At 33.8% G+C, this 17,957-nt stretch overlaps 1 protein-coding gene across 2 annotated transcripts; it reads right to left on the reverse strand.

Moving 5' to 3' along the window:
* Positions 1-1,940: 1,940 nt before the first annotated feature.
* On the reverse strand, positions 1,941-17,957 carry LOC120341033 (testis-expressed protein 2-like). 2 transcript variants are annotated; one of them, XM_039409457.2, is made up of 22 exons: positions 16,853-17,957; positions 16,562-16,610; positions 16,096-16,144; positions 15,420-15,536; positions 14,874-15,085; positions 14,531-14,682; positions 13,558-13,670; positions 12,801-12,891; positions 12,048-12,183; positions 11,864-11,954; positions 11,345-11,408; positions 10,534-10,708; positions 9,671-9,801; positions 8,434-8,580; positions 7,827-7,925; positions 7,588-7,706; positions 6,779-6,862; positions 5,648-5,780; positions 5,093-5,271; positions 4,272-4,392; positions 3,855-3,938; positions 1,941-2,859 (listed from the first exon to the last, which is right to left on the reverse strand). In XM_039409457.2, the coding sequence occupies exons 1-21, from the start codon at positions 17,744-17,746 to the stop codon at positions 3,864-3,866; spliced, it is 3,231 nt and encodes a 1,076-aa protein (XP_039265391.2). In that variant the 5' UTR covers positions 17,747-17,957; the 3' UTR covers positions 1,941-2,859; positions 3,855-3,863. The 2 variants fall into 2 exon arrangements, with proteins under 2 accessions (XP_039265391.2, XP_039265390.2); XM_039409456.2 differs by having other exon boundaries at positions 1,941-3,938; positions 16,853-17,953.

The raw sequence follows: 17,957 nt of genomic DNA on the forward strand, positions 1-17,957 counted from the left end.
ATTAGAAAGATCTGGTATGATATCCCAGAAAGCATATTTAATTCAGTACAATTAAAATACATATTCATCGACTCGAAATCCCTGTGGTACGGATCCTGAGTCAGTCCTCGAGATTACGCCAGTCGTTATGAGAGCCGACTTTGTCGACGGATATGTAATGGTTTTCGCGTTGAATGAAATATTCAATCCATGATCAATATACTTATTTAAAATGGTTGCGTTATTCGTTTAATTGTGATAAATTAAATCTGCAATTGCGTCGATAAAAAAGCACCACCACTCCAAAATACCACGGTAATCCACAACCATGAAAATGTGTGGCAAAGTGCCCGATTACATTTTTGTTTTGATTTGTATTCTTGCCAATTTCACCATTATGAGCTGCCCCTGCAACTCTTACTCCGCTCTATCGCAATGCTCGATTAATTATAACACCGTTACAGAAATTCCGATAGTCTGCGATAAAATCCCACGGAGTGAAATTTATTTCAAGTCAGTAGTTTTAGAACACTACTGGTGTGCGCAGGCACAAGAAATTTTTAAGATTTGTAATGTCTAAGAAAGTGTTTTTAATCTGTCGCGGTCCACCCCAAAACAAAACTCATGGTGTTTTCCGTTTTGTTTTTAGTATTTTATAATCTCGCTTTTACAATGAAGAAATATTTGGTTGCAGATTCACTATTTTATTCTATCTTCAGCATCTCGTCGCTGATGATTATATAATAAAAACTAACTCGTTTTCCTCAGAGGTGTCATGGTTCCATTCGAGAACAAAAAAAGTTAAGTAGAATAAACACCGAAATCAAGATTTTTACGGCCTAAATAGCACGCCACGCTTACGAAAACAATCGAGATTTAAACAAAATGCAATCGCAAACGCCTTGGCGACTTTATTTATCAGCGGTCAAGGGCCGGGGAAACGTCCACATGCATAATTTCTATTAAAAAATGAACTGCTTTTAAATTTACATAAATTCATTTGTACTTCTCTATTTTTTTTTGAAACGTTAGGCAAGCCAAGAAGTCTGTAATTGTTGCTTATTTTTAACACACAGCAAATAATTTTGGCATCGCTCAATAGTGATGAAGTAAACAATTGATTGAAATTTTACGTGTCTTATTTAAACGTTTAAGCAGAAAATACATTAAAGCATAGGTTTATTGCGTGTTTAGTTTTACTTACAAATTAGTTTGAGTTTACCAGGTATTGCAAAAACGGGAATGTATGATGAACAACCATTATTTGGCTTTATACATACGACAGTGAATGGCGAAGTTGTACTCCGAAGCGTTTTATACCTAAACAATCCGAGCAATGACTCTAGGAGACCAACACTCTTATAGCACCATCTTAATATATAGCAACCTGCCCATCACAAAAGCATTTTTTTAAAGCAAAAAGAGCGCGAAGTTTGTAAAATTTTTCAAGGGAGGGAGGGCTCAAAAAGTTTAAGAACCACTGTCCTGAAGTATGCGCATCGAGATGGCGCACAACCTGAACTCAGGTTGTGTACCAGGTTAGGATTCAGGTTATGTGACATCTTGGTGCACAAACTTCAGGAGTACCCATTAGTGTGCCGCAGCACACAGTTTGGGAAACCCTGATCCAGAGGGGAAAGAAAACCAATAACACATACTAAACATATGGCGAACCACAGCCTCTCGTCCGGTTACTAATTCGGACTAATTCATGCCGGGTACGGGAATAGGGAGCCAGTTACTTGTTTCGAACGCATGGTCTTGATGATGGAGAAGCCGTAACCGTTTCCACAGGATTTGAACCTGTGAAGCCAGGTAGGGTAATCGGGGGTGCAGTTGCGAGCATATTCCTACTGCTAAGAATGCTACTAAATCCCCCCCAAATAAATATAACACAACGCTGCTCCCGGGAATGTCCAGCATACAATCAGTGCTTCATACCCTTCCCAAAAAGATTCGAATAAATAAACAAATAGTTTATTTCGGACAACAAGATATAATAATTATTAACACTGTGATAATTGCATCAGAAATGATTGACAAAAATTTAAAACTGCACAGGTCCAGCATTGCGCATAAATTAAATGACTAATATTGAAATTGCATCGAAGATTAGTTTTGGAACTGGTAAAAAGAAACATGAATTTTACCTCGTTGCAAAAAGGTTTCAAGAACTATGTTAAACTGCTCTTTATCCTTAGGAACCAACTTTTGTCATCCCAAATTATTTCATATAAAAAAAAAAATTTGTACCACATGTAAATTCCACATCTACCGAATACAATTATATCTTAAAACATTTTGATATATCACAGTTATTATTAATTTTTTATTGCAGAATTAATTAAAACTGTCCCTTTGACCTTCTGATGAATGCATACAAAATGTGGATGATACATTATTTTTTAAAGGCTTGTCTGAGAAAGATATGATCTTTGTGAAAAGTAAGAAAGATTCAGTAAATATCAGTACTTCCCATAATATCTCTTGTTTTATCTATTGATATATACAAGCAAAAATATTTCGTTCGTTCAACCTGAAATAACCACAAGCAACGTCTATATAAAGCAAGGTTTTATACATAACACTCTTGCGTGATGATGCATCAAACATCCTATTGAAGAATTCAAAAATATCAATAAAATAATGTCCAACGGCACCAACACAAACAGTGGCCGTCTGAGCATACTCGTGACAATTGAAGATCGCTCACTAGAGATGTACCGATAACGCTTTTTTCGTTGATACCGATCCGATACCGAAAAAACACAGAAACCGATACAACAATATTTCAAATTGCCGATATCAAAGATACCAATAATTTGTAATCATCATCAATGTATGTACAATGTTATTGGTGTCAACTTGAAGAACAGATATCTAAGAACATGATAAATCGATATTTAGATGCACCACTTAAATTAATTGAATCGCATTGAAAGTTAGGCCTCGATATTTCTATTAAATAAAAATTGTAGGTTCAGCATGAATTTTGTTGTGCAAAGGCGCTGGGTAGGTAGCGAAAATAGTTCAAAAGCATGTAGGAATCAGAGGCATTCGTTCTTAATGAAGAGTAATTAGTGTACAAACTTAAAAGTTAGAGACAACATCATAATTTGTATTTTGCACAACGAGGAAAATCCCCTGTGGCCAACGGTAGTTTTTGAATGCTTTATGATGCCTATATTCCATTAAATCCGAGTAAACTATAAATAAACCTTAGTTATGAGTTACCGGTAGTATATTTGATACAAAATGGAATTTATAAACATAAGAAGTTAAGTTTAAAACGCCATGATGTCTATAGATACTAAATAACTGTTTCTAGTCACGATATTGGGACGAGTACATATGCTGATTTCAGTAACTGAAATTCAGTTAACAACATTCTTCGTGTACCAACTTTTCCTTCAAAACATTCTGGATCAGATCAGAGAGCCGAATATACTGGCTATATCAGTCAAATCTTAACCAATACTGATATTTAAAAAATGGACGACACCAGTACATCTCTATTGCTAACACGCCGTGATAATGTCTCAAAAATGGGCCATGGTTTCCACACGAGTGACCATACCTTCACAGTTTACAATAGGAAAAATCAAATAATAGTATGATTTATATCATACAGACATATTAACTTCATACCCGAATGAATTCAGAAAAAGAAAGCACTTAAAATAGATAATTCAGACAATAATACCCACAAATTACAGTAAAGTAAATTCTACACATATAACAATCCCACTTTGTTGATTAATTTGTCATACTCGCTGCTCTTTTGTTAATACATAGTTCACATAGTAGCAAGAAAGTGATAAAATATATTAGAAATTGTCCAATCTACCATTGTTCTGAATATTCACAAAACTCACATAACATTATTATGATGATTGCTCCAGATTATTGAACATCAGAGGAATAGGAATGTCATCCATATTTGGCATTAGAAGAACTTTCTGCAGAATAACAAAATACAATTCATTTGCTAATATTACATGCATCCTAAGTCAGTATAAGTTACAGAATACCATAAATCAAATTTCAATCCTAATTGGACATAAAACAAATTCATGATGATAACATGTAAATAAAATTTAAAAATTGAAATTTTTTCAAGTATAAAGTAATTCTTTTTTTGAGAATTATTTTATAATACCGAACCAGAAAAGTGCCAAAAACTTGACAACACATAACCAGCAAAAAACTCTCCTTAAAAGCTGTTTATTTTGAGTCATATCATTCAAGTTACAACAGGCGACAATAAAACAAAATCAAAATCTTTTACTCACATTAAATTCTTGTACTAATTTTTTCTCTATCCAATCTGTTATAGCAGAAGTTTTAACTGCTCTTTCACCTAGTTTAGGATGAGCTTTCAATACCATATGTGGGTGATCTTTAAACCCATACCTGCGAGTAACAGAAAATAAATATAATGTAATAACACCATAGTTGAATATACAATCATTGGTGCTCCAGAAGTATGTGTACCAAGATGGAGATAACTAATTTTGTTCGCCTATGTATGTATGTATGTATGTTTATTAGTCTCGTAGTAGTAAGCAATATAAAAAATTGACAATATTAATATTGGAGACGGGACGCATGCACAAGAACGTACTGGCCTAAAACACAAATGTGCGACATGCACCCCTTTTGACAAGTACAGAACAAAAAATGTTAGATTAAATGCATATGATATGGTCCCTTATACAGACAATTGTGTAAGGTGGGGCAATGGGTTGGTGTGCTCTAGTGTTGCTATCAAATTCCTAGGTATTATTGTTCTATTTAGAGGTTAAAGCCAAACGTGGTGAGAATTACAGAAAAAAAATAAACTTGATGAAAAGCATTTCAACAAAACCTAACATGATTGCACAATCTCAAAAAGGTGAAAGAGTGTATTACATATTAATTGGAAATCCACGGAATTTAATATTTGCATCTTAGTTGAAATTATATTCACAATATTTTCAAAACTGTTGACAATTTTGTTAAATGTCATATGAAAAAACTGTTTTCACGCCAATATACCGGTATTACTGTTCTATTCCATATTGCCTTCCTGTTTAAATCAATATGATTTTTATAAAGTATTCAGAAATCTTACCAGATACGATCAGATGGCGGAGGTGGAATGTTGACACAAATTGTGCCTTGACATTGATGGAGTTCAGCCATCAAAATCAAAGGAGTATTTGACACAGTTTCCAGTTTCTTTTTGATGTAACTATTCTCTGTTGCTTTTTGAAAATATTTCGATTTGGTGATGCTATCCACAATTCGTACCTGTATGCACGAAAGTGACATCAAAGAATTTCCCTAGATACCTGGGATACTCGATATATCAATTATCTTCCTAGTGAGTAAGTACCAAATGAAGTCGCACTTCGCACTATGGTACTGTACTCTCTACAATGCAATGACTTGGGGAAGAAAACATCGTGATACCTGATATCAACCTAACTTGCGAGAAAAATCAAGAGAGGTAAAAATTTATATCTGTCCGCCTATAGTATCAGCTATTGATAAAATTCTAAGAATCTTGTTTGCTAAAGTCATAAGTTGCAAGAGCAATTCAATTCAAAAAGCAATACAGAATCCAGAAATATGTGGTCAGTAAATATATAAAAATGTCTGCGGCAGCAACTAATGAAATATTCACCCATCGCTTCTCCTGTTGTGGGGTTGAACTTGTGCTGGGCTGAGGAGATTTCGATTTCTGGTGTTTATCCTTGCTTTGAAAAAGCGCAGTATCACCTGGTAGCAAGTTTTGCAGAGTTGAAGATGCCAACGGACTGTGAACAATTTAATACCACTATTTGAGGAGCAATTTTTAAGCATTACAATATCAAATTTTATAAAAATTCTTTCAATTCAGAAGTAAAACTTAGAAAGTAAAAATTCGGTCGATTCGCAATTCACATTTTTCATTTTTGCTGGAATTAAAAGCAACTGATTCAATGCTAATCAAAGGGCCATAGCTGTACATATCTAATTATGCCTTCTAAAAAAAACTATCAAGTATAGAAATACATATGAACTATAGTCGGGGCTGCCATAATGTCCTTATTTCTGAGATACGTCATTATTTAAAAGATCTTTGTCTAAGAAAATATTTTTGTCCTCATTTCCAAGAATTGACCTTATTTTGGCATGTTTCCTTATTTTTGTTTTATTTTAGGGGTGGAGGTCCCCATACTGGGCACTTGGATTGGTCAATTCGAATGACTGATTTGCTAGAAATGATAATAGAACCTCATGGATTGCTAGGCGCATTCATGTTGTAATAACATAAACTTAATGGCCATAGTTACGAAACAACGGTCTACCGGCAAAGATCAGTTTGTGTAGCCTCACTGGAATCAAAATACAACTTAAAAGTTAGTTGGAACGAATAGTTTCTAAGAATGAAGAACTGCTGGAACAAATCCTTTATAGTGCAAAGTATGATTAGACACGGGTTACACTGGCATGAATACATTTTGTTTATTACATTTCGTTCTTTGTGATCTTATTATTATGTTTCCCTGATGTCTTTATTTGTGGGTTCATATCGATGGCAGCCCTGAGTATAGTATATGCATATTATTTTTCATTAAAATTAAAACAATGAATTCAAGATATAATAGGATAGTTTTAATAAGGCAATCAAATTTTTCATAATTTGTATAAAACTGTATAACATGACTGAAGCCTAAATTAATAGGAAATATTTCTCAATGTCACTATCAGATATCTGTGGAAGATCCACAGAAATATATTTTATTGAATCGACCAAAAGTATAAAATATACCTTGTAAACATTGATTCATCATCATCAGAAGATTCTGCACTGTCCTCTTCCTCACTGTTTGTAATTGCGGATTTTTCTTCATGTCTGAAAAGAAATTTATCATTAAAATCATTCATATAATACTCTTTCATGACAATATACATTTGTAACAGAGCCATATGAACCCTATTATACATGAGTCGCTGGATAAAGCATGCGTTCATCAAAATAGTAAACACTGAAATGAATTCTCGAAACCTTTTCTGTAATCAATCTTGTTCCAAACAGCGTCGTATATATAATTAGAAACTCAATTCTTGATAGTAAGTAATTACTTTAGTGACTTTGCTCAAACAAATCTTGACATGATCCCCATCAGTGATGCAGCCAGGAGAACCCCCCCCCATTTGAAATTTTTGGAAAACTGAACAAGTCGCCAATATTGTGTGCAATTGCATTTTGCTGAAATCGCCGATTGTTTTAGTCAGCGTGACGTGTTATTTAGGCCGTAACGCCTTTACATTGGTGTTTAAATTTTCATTATACGCTGGAAAAGGCGACTCTTTTAACGAGCTCGTAATCGCAGTGACTGTTTCAGACCGGAATGGAAATAGGAATTTTCTATTTTATAACCGCCCCCTTTTGAAAATCCTGGCTGTGCGCCTGATCCCCATCCACCCAGATGTGCTAATTGTATCAACTGTAATGTCATTACACCCATACAACTTGTAAATAAATTCTGATTATCTTACATGATTTTACCCAATTTCCCCGGAATCTTAGTACAAATATATACAGAATAAAAAGCAGAAAAAAATGTATCAATTTACCCTTTTTTATCAACAGATATTGCTGAATCTTTTTTTCCTAGTTTTGTCAATACCATTTTTGTCTCGAGTGTCATTTGGACTGCTCCATTGTATGTTATATCCATATCCAACCAAATTCCCTATAAAAATATAGCTTGATAACAAAAATTTTCTTATGATCATTAAATAATAATAATAACTACATGAGTTAAAAAACTGAAAATAGCAGGAGAAGAATTACAAAATCACAACTCTCTAACCTGTGAATCTAATCTTGGAAGGGATATTTTATGAGCGAGAGGTATGGTTGTACCGAGATCCATTTCTGTGAGCTTGAGTCCTTCCATGAAATAAGGCAACTAAAAGCAATTCATAAAATTAATGAGACTATGAGGAATGTGCATTCATTTCACAACATGCCATGCTGACGCAATACAGATAATGAATGAAGCTTTTACTGATGTCATAGTCTTGAAATTTATTGAGTCACATCATTCAGCTTTGACTTGAGCCAATTTAATAAAATTTAAACATATCTCAACCTGATACTTCACAGGTAGTAAAAAATTCAAAGTATAGCAGTATCGATACAATTCTACACACGAGCTTCTTTCTTTCACAAATCACCATTTAAATTTTCACCTTAATCGAAAAAATTTGATAATCGAAGTGCTGCCTTTTACTATGAAAACATTTTAGTGTTTCAATGCAGTTTTTTATGGTCACTCCACGTTTCAGTTATTAAATTTTGTAAATAGCAAAATTCATGATTGTCCTTTTTACACAATAACTTAGGAATAAAGATAATCAGACAATGTATAAAAAAAAATGCAGTCTTTACAATAATATCTTGAAACAATGGCATACCCGAATTTTTTCAAGTTTCTTCTGGATTTTAGTAGATAACCAATTTGCCCATTTTGGCCTCCGTAAAAAGTCAAACATTACTCTTCCAACAACAACATTGAACCATGCAACTTCCAAACCAGGCTCGCCAGCACGATGTGATGGTATCTGTGTGACATAGAAAAACAAAACAAATTTCAAATCTGAAAGCTTAAGCATGCTTTTTCATTCTACCCATAAATGAATTTTAAAAGAGGAGTTTGTCTTTCTTGATATTCACATTGGAGCTTGAGTAGATTTGATACGAAGATGACCGAAGTTGACATTAAATGAATAGATGACTGGATTTTTGTTCATGAAAGATGTTCTTCATTATAATAGAAGTACCCCATTAATTAATTAATTGAGTATTTCAATTCAAATGAAATTCATATTGCCCCTATACATGTTACATGCACCTGTAACACCATAAGGGGTTTGTCATAAAGTTAAGGGCAATTCATCAGCATTCCTGTTGTCCTAGATCAGGGGTTCCCAAACTTTATTAGCCGCGGGCCAAAATTAGAATCGAAAGGGTGTTCGCGGGCCGGAAGAGTGTAGTGCCCGAAAGTGTGCAACGGTTTAGCTGGGGTTCTGTGGATTCACATTTGACATTTTTTTAAACATGTTTGTTTGATTCATAATGGCGCTTTATGTCGTATTGTTTTATAACTTGAATAGTTCGTCGGCAAAGTGGACAAATAGCTGAAGTGTGATTCTTTTCAATACAGAAATACGAACGATGCCATTTATTGGAGTAACATCTGTTTTCAGAGTCTTGTATATAATTTCACATCTCTAACCTTTCTTAAACGGCTGATTAAAACTAAATTACTGCCCTATGTAACCTAATACGGTACGTATAATTGAGATACCGGCATAATCGAATTGTTACCATGAACACGAGCTTAAACTGTGATAATGACATAACAATTGGCGGTTTCTAGATTGTAAAAAGGTAGAAACAAAATCTATATCATTGTTTCACTTAAGCTCGGCGGGCCATTTTAAATCGTTACGCGGGCCGGAGTTGGCCCGCGGGCCGCGGTTTGGGAACCCCTGTCCTAAATAAACATGAAAGTCGCTATCCTAGATGGTAAAGGAATTTGAAATTGATTCTAAATTGGGTTATTCAGCTAAGCAATAATTGGTAGTGATTCTTCCCTGCTGATGGAGGCTGAAGAAAAACATTCAAATAATTTGAAACATTCTCACTAACCGTTAAGTGTCTAGGTTGTGACAAAATAACTTCAGGAAGCGCATCATGACTGCTTGAGGAAACAAAATAATTAACGCCCCTTGACTGATCTATATTTACAGTATCGTCATGTTTTGTACGTGGCGACGAACCTGAAATTATACATTTGTCGTTAATCAAATAAAAGTCGAATAGACGAAATCGTGAACAATCTATTTTTACCGAAAACTGATTCTGAATTTTTCATTGTCAAATTTTCATAATCAGCAATCTTGGTACTTCAATTATTTTTCACATTTATTAGCTCCTTACCAATACAGTTGATGATATAATTTTGAATTATACGCCACAGCCCACAGGAGATAAATTTGCGATGACGTAGTCATTGAAGAAATTGTAAATCGTAACCGTTAACCATCTAAGATTGGTTAACCAATTAACCATTTTCAGCCCTACTGATAACTATTTAATTTCCGCACAAAATTCGGTACTCCCGTAGTGTGTGTACCAGATTCTGAAGGATTAGGCCATTCTTTTATTCCGATTTTCCTCATTCTACTTCTATTACAAGTTCGGGGATTGTCTGTGTGTGTTAGCCAAGTTAATAAGCCATAGATTTCAGTCCCTTTACACAACTTGATGTAAAGTAGACAAACAAAATTAGTTCCCTCCATATTGGTACACACACTTCTGGATCTCCCAAAATTGCATTAAAAATTCTATACAATTCCTTAGATATCATATGAAAACACTTGATATTCAAATAAATTTTTTGCGAAATCTACGATAACAAACTTTATAAATAAAAACTACAATATTTATGAACATTCAATTCAATTAAACAACATAATCTGTGCTCAAACACTTAACTACATAATAATCACCTGATCGCTCGGTAGTGTAAACTGTAGGATCAGGAAGCAATCGACACATTGATGTATAATAATCTTGATATGTTTTAAGAACATCGTTTAAATCTGATCGTTTCATGTTTTTCATCTCATTTTGCATTTTTTTGACACCATGAAATGCAGTGTCAGTGCTTGGTATATCAACCTCCTTTAAATATTCAAAATATATGAGATAAATATACATAATAAACTAAAAACGCAAACGTAGAGGTAGTAGTACCTCCCAAATTGAGTTTATTTTTATTGTTAGAAATTTAGGTACTCCCGAAGTAAGTGAACCAAGATGGCGGACACCGGAATGCAGCATGTGTAACAGGTTAGGTTTAGGCCATAATTTTATTCCAATTTTACCTATTTTAGTTTTATTACGAGTTCAGGGATTAGCCAAGTGACTACCGTAGTATTCGTACATGAATTTATGGTCTAACTCTAACCTGATATACCAACTACGTTCCAGTGTCCGCCATCTTGGTTCACATACTTCGGGATTATCGACATTATTGCTAAGTGAGATATGGGTGTATATTACCAAACTACTCCTCTTGATTTCTAATACTTTTCAACGCTAGATAAAGTGATCTCGTGGAATTACTAAAGATTACTAAAAGCAATTTTGGGACTGCTCCTATTGGATACATTTTATTATCAACTCAAATATCAAAATTTTCAAATAATATTTGACAATCAGTGTGTGATAACTGATAAGCCTGTTGATATTTGTAAAATTATTTTTTGGGGCAAATAGTTGATTTAAATAGAATTGTAAATAGAATCCGATACTAACATCTGTTGCACTTTCCAACTTCGTAGGTGTGTTTGCCTTTGCCAGATGAATAGCTCTCTGAAACCTGGATTGCACAAAGAGATGAAATCAGAACAAAAATTTTGAACCAGGAAATTTTAGGTAAGTTACACATCACCTATTTTGAAAATAAAAATTGGCCTGAAGGAGCAAAATTACTTCCCAAAGAAATACTGATCAAGCCTTCCAAATATTATTCCCATTTGACAAAACATATCTACTCTTCTTCATATCAGAGCAAGAACAAGAAAGCGAATGACAGTCTATGAAGATTTGATGAGACTGATATTGACAACAACTCAATTACTAATTGCAAAGTCGTATATTGGGATGTCGTCTCAGTCGGTATGTTAGGTAAAATGCAGTTGGTGAGACAAAAAAAAAAAATAATTAGGCAATTTTTATTACTGCTTAAAATTTACATGTATTAATAAATTCAGACAAGAGGAGGCATACTATGTTTGAAGGGGGCTACTAGTAAATCAATAAATCATACCACACCTATAAAACCATTCTTCTTTTTGTCTCTGAGTTCTTCCAAAAAGATAAATTTTTTCAATCAGATCATCATCAGATATAATATCAAAAGAATCTATAAAAAAAATAAAGTTGATATTTTTTGTTTATTTAAAGTTGAAAACAGATGCTTTACAGTAAATTCATAAACAAATGTAACAAAAATAACCTTGATGGTCCTGCATTTGCCCCTTTTTATGAGTGCTTTTGCTTTGATGGGGTTTGTTAGGAGGAAACTCTATGCATATTGGATATTTCTTGCTCCAAACTCGTTTCTTAACCAATCCATAAGGAACAAGGTAGACCTGGAACAAAGAAAATTATTTTAGACAAAAAGATTTTATAAGTCGCTTTGATTAATTTACCAAATCAAAAATAATATCTGCACGAGCATATTCATATAAATTTAGTAATTAGGAGAAGAATAACAAAACACAAATTTCCCTACTAAAGGTTGGGAAAATATATTGAAAATATAATTACATTTACCATAATTCTTAAGATTCCCAATTTAGACAGCTTGAACTTAAAATAATGCCAAAAAAAAACGAAATTTTCTGGATACTATTTACAGCTGTGACATGGACAAACTACGGACCGCAGGCCAAATCCGGCTCGTTGGACAATTCAATCTGCCCGTCTGATGCTTACCCGATCCAACTAAAACCAAATTTCGATGTTTTAGTTAAAAATAGCTCAAGTAATTCGTTGAGATTGCAAATAAATTTAGTTTCGGCACGAGGCCTATTGTTTTCCCCATTTTGCTTTGGTACCACTGTAAATATTGGTCATAGAATATAACTTTTTATCTTACACTTACATTGCCCTCCACCGCCAGTCTAGGTGGGTAAAATTTTTGGCCCCTGGTCCAAAAACCATGCCCACCCCTGATCTACAGGCATGCATATATTAACAAACTCACCTTAGCTTTAGTTATATCCCAAATTTTATGATGAACAACATTTAATAACTGAATATTACCTTCCCCAAATGCTGCACGACGAGGAATATTTCTATAAGATATTTGAAAAAAAAAAATTTCAAAAATGTTATAAATAACAATGTATTAACAATTAAAATAAACTATTAAAAATACGATAAAAAATCAAATTTGAATAACATATAACTCCACTTACATCAGCTACATCACAATTGATAGAAAGGCCCAATGTGTGATTTCACTACGCACCTACTGGTATGCAAATATCAATTACTGATAAATTGAAATTTTTAGGATAGGATAGGATTTACATATTTATCCGAGAGGAGAGGAAAGGCAATAAGACGGCTTAACCATATGTCAAACCACGGCCTCTTGTCCATTTACCATTCAATGTCAGGTATATGATTAGTTACCGGTAGTTATTTGTTTTTCGGAAGCATGAACTTGATGGTGGAGGAAGCCTTAAGCGACTAGCGGTCACGTGGACTACCCTACGGCGACGAGGAGGCCAGCAATCTTCTCAGACATAACTATCCTCGCATGTGATTCGAACCTGCGAACCCACGCAAAGTTATCGAAGATAAAATTTGCCCTCATCTGGCGTAATGGCTTAATCAGGTTAAATTTTCAGAAATTGCAAATGAACATCTGAAGCTTTTGGTTGTAATAAAGTGAATATCCATGTAAAAATAAACTGATGAACAGGTATAAAATCAAGGCATAAAAGACGAGATACCTGTTTGGTGTTTGCAAGCGCAAATCCTTCCCTTCCAAGGTAACAAAAACAGATCGAGTGGCATTGACATGATAACTATCAGGTTCATAAATTTCAATTTGGTTCATCCAGCCCTGAGTATAAATGAAGTGTCTGATTGGTGGTCCATAAAATGGTAGCATCATTGTAAATTGCAAGGCCAGACAAGTAATTCTGATATACTGAAGCATATTAGACTTAGACATATCATAAAATGTTCATCAGCGAGTACTATTTCACATAACAAGACATTTTTGTGTTATGTGCATACATTATTGTTCCGAGAAAGTTATTTAATAAGATCTTCACTAGCGTTGGATTGGATTTGGACAGATCATATATGAATGTCTTATTATGCATGGGATAACCAATGAACTTTCCAATGTTTCATTATATTTTGACACTGTTGTTTTTGATCATAGCTTTACCAAGACAGATTCCAATAACATACTTAATTTGATTCATGAATTCATAGAAATTCAATTTTGGCTAGACATATTGAAATTAATATTGTTTGAAAGGAGAGTATGGAAAACTATCCAGGAGTCAACAATTAAATTTAGATTATTGCAGCATCTTGAGAGTTACTTAAATTCTAAACAATCTATGAAGAAACCCATATATAACAAAATAAATACCGGTATATAAAATGTATTGCTAAAAATTAAACTGAAGCCAGTACCACACAATAGGACTAAAAATGGCGCTCCAAAAGTGTGTATCAATATGGAAGTAAATAATTTTGTTTGCCTACTTATTAAGTTGTGCAAAGGGATTGAAGCCTATGGGCAGGGGGTATATTCACTTGGCTAACACGGACAGTCCCCGAACTCGGAATAAAACTAAAATAAGGAAAATTGGAATAAAATTATGGCCTAACCCTAACGTGGTACACACACTACGGGAGTACCCTAAAAATAATAAAACAACGAGATAAGTTCAAAATCAAGCTTACCTTAAAAGCCTGATCTGGATTAAAGACAGACTTAGGAATACGATATGGTATTGGTTGACTGACATAGGGCTGCTTGATTTCCTTAAGTTGAGGTCTTTGAGGAGTTAATATACACAAAGCCAGTGTCGAACAAATTACACCAAAAATAAATGCTGAAATTGAAGCAAAGATAATGAGAATTATTAGCACTAAGAAACTGCTTCACATATTAAATAAGAATCTGCTTTCTATCATTTACAATCATAATCGACAGATGATTGTGACAGATCATGTGTGTTTTACACTTGAACCTGAGCCAACAATAGTACAGTTGAAAATAATCAGTCAAATAATTAACACTTACATGATATAACTACGTGCATCAAAAATGGCAGTGGCAGCACAAAATAAAGATACGCTAAATATGCGAGAAACGAAAGCAAATATATGGGCGTAGACGAAGTGGCAATTTTCACTGGAGAAAGTAGTTTCTGCTTCGGTGATGCGTAATCTGCTGTTTTCTCCATACTTGACGATTTCGTCATGCCAGACTTGTCAAGCATTGGCTCCACGGCTCTATTGCAACAACAACAATGAAATCAATATTTCGTGTGCAAAGTTGTATACTTGTAATTGCTTATCATGGCTGCAGACAGAAAAATCAAGCTCCATTTTTTTTAAATTGAATTGTCATTCATTGTGATTTTACCATAAAACATATTCGGTTACTTATAATATACAAAATCAGGAGAAAAAAATTAGAAAAGTTGGATGAATAATATTGGAACGGATACACATATATTTGTAAAAAACACAAAATTTACATTCTCTGATTAAGGTGCATGAAAATAAACATAATTTACATTCCACTCACTGGTAATAAAGAAATAAAATAGTAAAAAAAGCTCACGATTCTTCTACGTCTTCAAATGAATTGCTATTAGAATTAATTGAAAGAGAATCTTCAGTTTTACTTTTCTTTCCTTCAGCAAGTAATGAAGAAAAGCTCATTGCAACTGTCGATGACCTGCGAAGAATGCTATTAGAAAATCGTTTCACAATAGATACTTCTCAATAGAAATGAAGTCATGAATTGTATTTGCTCAATCCTCAGCATGAGGCATAGGCTGCAGAAGAGGAAATATTATCATAGCAGCAGCCTTGCTATCAATTTGGGTAATATTTGGCCATGTATGGTCAAAAACCATACTCTAATTGGATCAGGTTCGACAAAGTACGTATAGAATTATATCAATGAGTATAAATTACTTGACATTACGTCAAAAATTGCACAGAATTATATCAATGAGTATATATTACTTGACATCACATCAAAAATTGCACAAGCCGTAAAATCAAGCTAGAAGACGTTTACAAATATTGCAAAGACAATAGTATATTATTGCTCCTCAGTAAGCAGCATTTTCATATAATTCTGTTCTATTTCAGATGTTGAGATTTTTAGCCCAAAACTCATAGCCCACACAATATATAGATTACATCAGAATTTCCCTTTCTAAGAAGTCATGACTAATTCAATATTGTATTATTTTAAACCATCATAAAAATATCCTAAAAATCCAAACCTTTGTGGTTCAGCAATAGGTCTCATTAAATCTTTAGAAGTCTTATTATCTGCAAATAAAAAATGGACTTCATTCAGCAACTGCAAGGATTACCATATATGATAGCACTAAAAAGATTAGTATATAAATCCAATAATAAAATTAGGTTAGCATGTTACAAATTTAATGCTCTAGAACTCTTCTCTACAACAATTTAATTATGAATATTCCATGTTGTTTCAAATCAAATTTTACATCTTCAAATCAACAAAAAATCATGACTTTGTTACACCAAGTGTGAATTTTGCAGCATCAGAACTGCCCTAGTAGGATGAGATAATTCTGGTCAGAAACTATTATATTCATAATGACGCTAAAATAGTTCAGAACTCAAATTTGTTTTGGGCTATCATAATATTTTTTAAATAAAAAATGTCTAGTGAAGTCAGAAGGTAAACTATATATGGATTGACTCAATAAAACCCACCAATCACATCGTAGTCCGATGCAGATCTCTTCCTCAATTCAGGCACAGTCTGAATAGTAGAATAAAAAGATTAAGAGAGTTTTCATATTTTTATAAACCAGATAAATGTGACATGAGTTGAAATATTGTAAACTTCAAATTCACTACAGAAAGTAGTAACGCAGGGTGTCATTTTCTACATAGACCAGCAATAAAGAAACCAACAAATATTACTCAAATTTGATTGAATTTTTTTATTTATGATGTTCTACCTACTCAGCAAAAGATCTTGCCCTCAAGAAATTTACCGACCTTAGGAGTAAAGTTTAGAGAATCCACATTCTTCCCCATCAAATGATAAGATGTACGAAAAACTGGAGTGGAATGTCCATCACCTTCATGTCCAACATCTGTTTCTACTGGCCTATTGGATGCATTTTCAATATGAGGTTTAGTGCCTGTACCAGTGTACTGTTGTATGTTTTTCTTTATATTGGAAAAAAGTTGAGTTCGTGCTTTTGGGTCAAAAATTACACTTGATATCATATCCTTGGTAGAGACTTCTGGAGTGTTCATAGCTTGGTCAGCCTTGTCACCATATCGTGAAATAGGAGTCTCACTCATATCATCAAAATCTTCTTCCTCATTATCAGATGTAGAGTGTACGAGAGGATGGGTCACACATTGTGTTGGTGCACTAAGAGATGGCGAAGCTTTCAATTGTTGAATCTCTTTTGATTCATTCAAATCTTCTGCAGCACCAACAGCTATATTAGGAATATCAGATAATTCCAATTTCTTTTCAATACTACTTGTATGAATTTTGTTTTTAAATGAGAATTCACGATTAGGTGGTTTAAGCGGTCTGGGTGGAGCTTGCTTTTTACATTCAACATCTTCAGTAAAGCTATGTGGAGGAGAGGACGGAGAAGGGTCGCCAACTTCCATGAATTTTGAATAAGATGGGCCTTGTGAGAGAGGATCTGAAGAAAGTTGCGATGCGAAAGCATCCATTGCATTGGAATTAATATCTACATCTGTCGTGTGTGAATTGCTTGATATTTGGTGCAAGTTATACGGTGCTTTTGACTCATCCACTTCACTGATTAATGAACCAATATCATCATCATCAGACAAATTTTTGAAATGAAGAGAAATCGTCCCTCCCAAATTTTTTGCCCCTTTTGCTTTTCGTTTAGGTGGCATGACGGCAATTTATTTTCAATTAAGCCTCATCATTTTCCTAAAACGGTTATTATTTCAGGAAGTTTAGTTTACATCCCTATCGATAATTCAGTAATTAAAACTGTATTAATTAATGCCTGATTTTCAAGATGCAGAAATAGACAACCGCACTTAATTAAACCAAAGTTCCCAAGTAACTCTAGCTAGTACAGTAGCAAACATCTGTGGTAGC

Source organism: Styela clava, chromosome 14 (genome assembly GCF_964204865.1).
Source record: "Styela clava chromosome 14, kaStyClav1.hap1.2, whole genome shotgun sequence".
In the NCBI taxonomy this organism is placed as follows: domain Eukaryota; kingdom Metazoa; phylum Chordata; class Ascidiacea; order Stolidobranchia; family Styelidae; genus Styela; species Styela clava.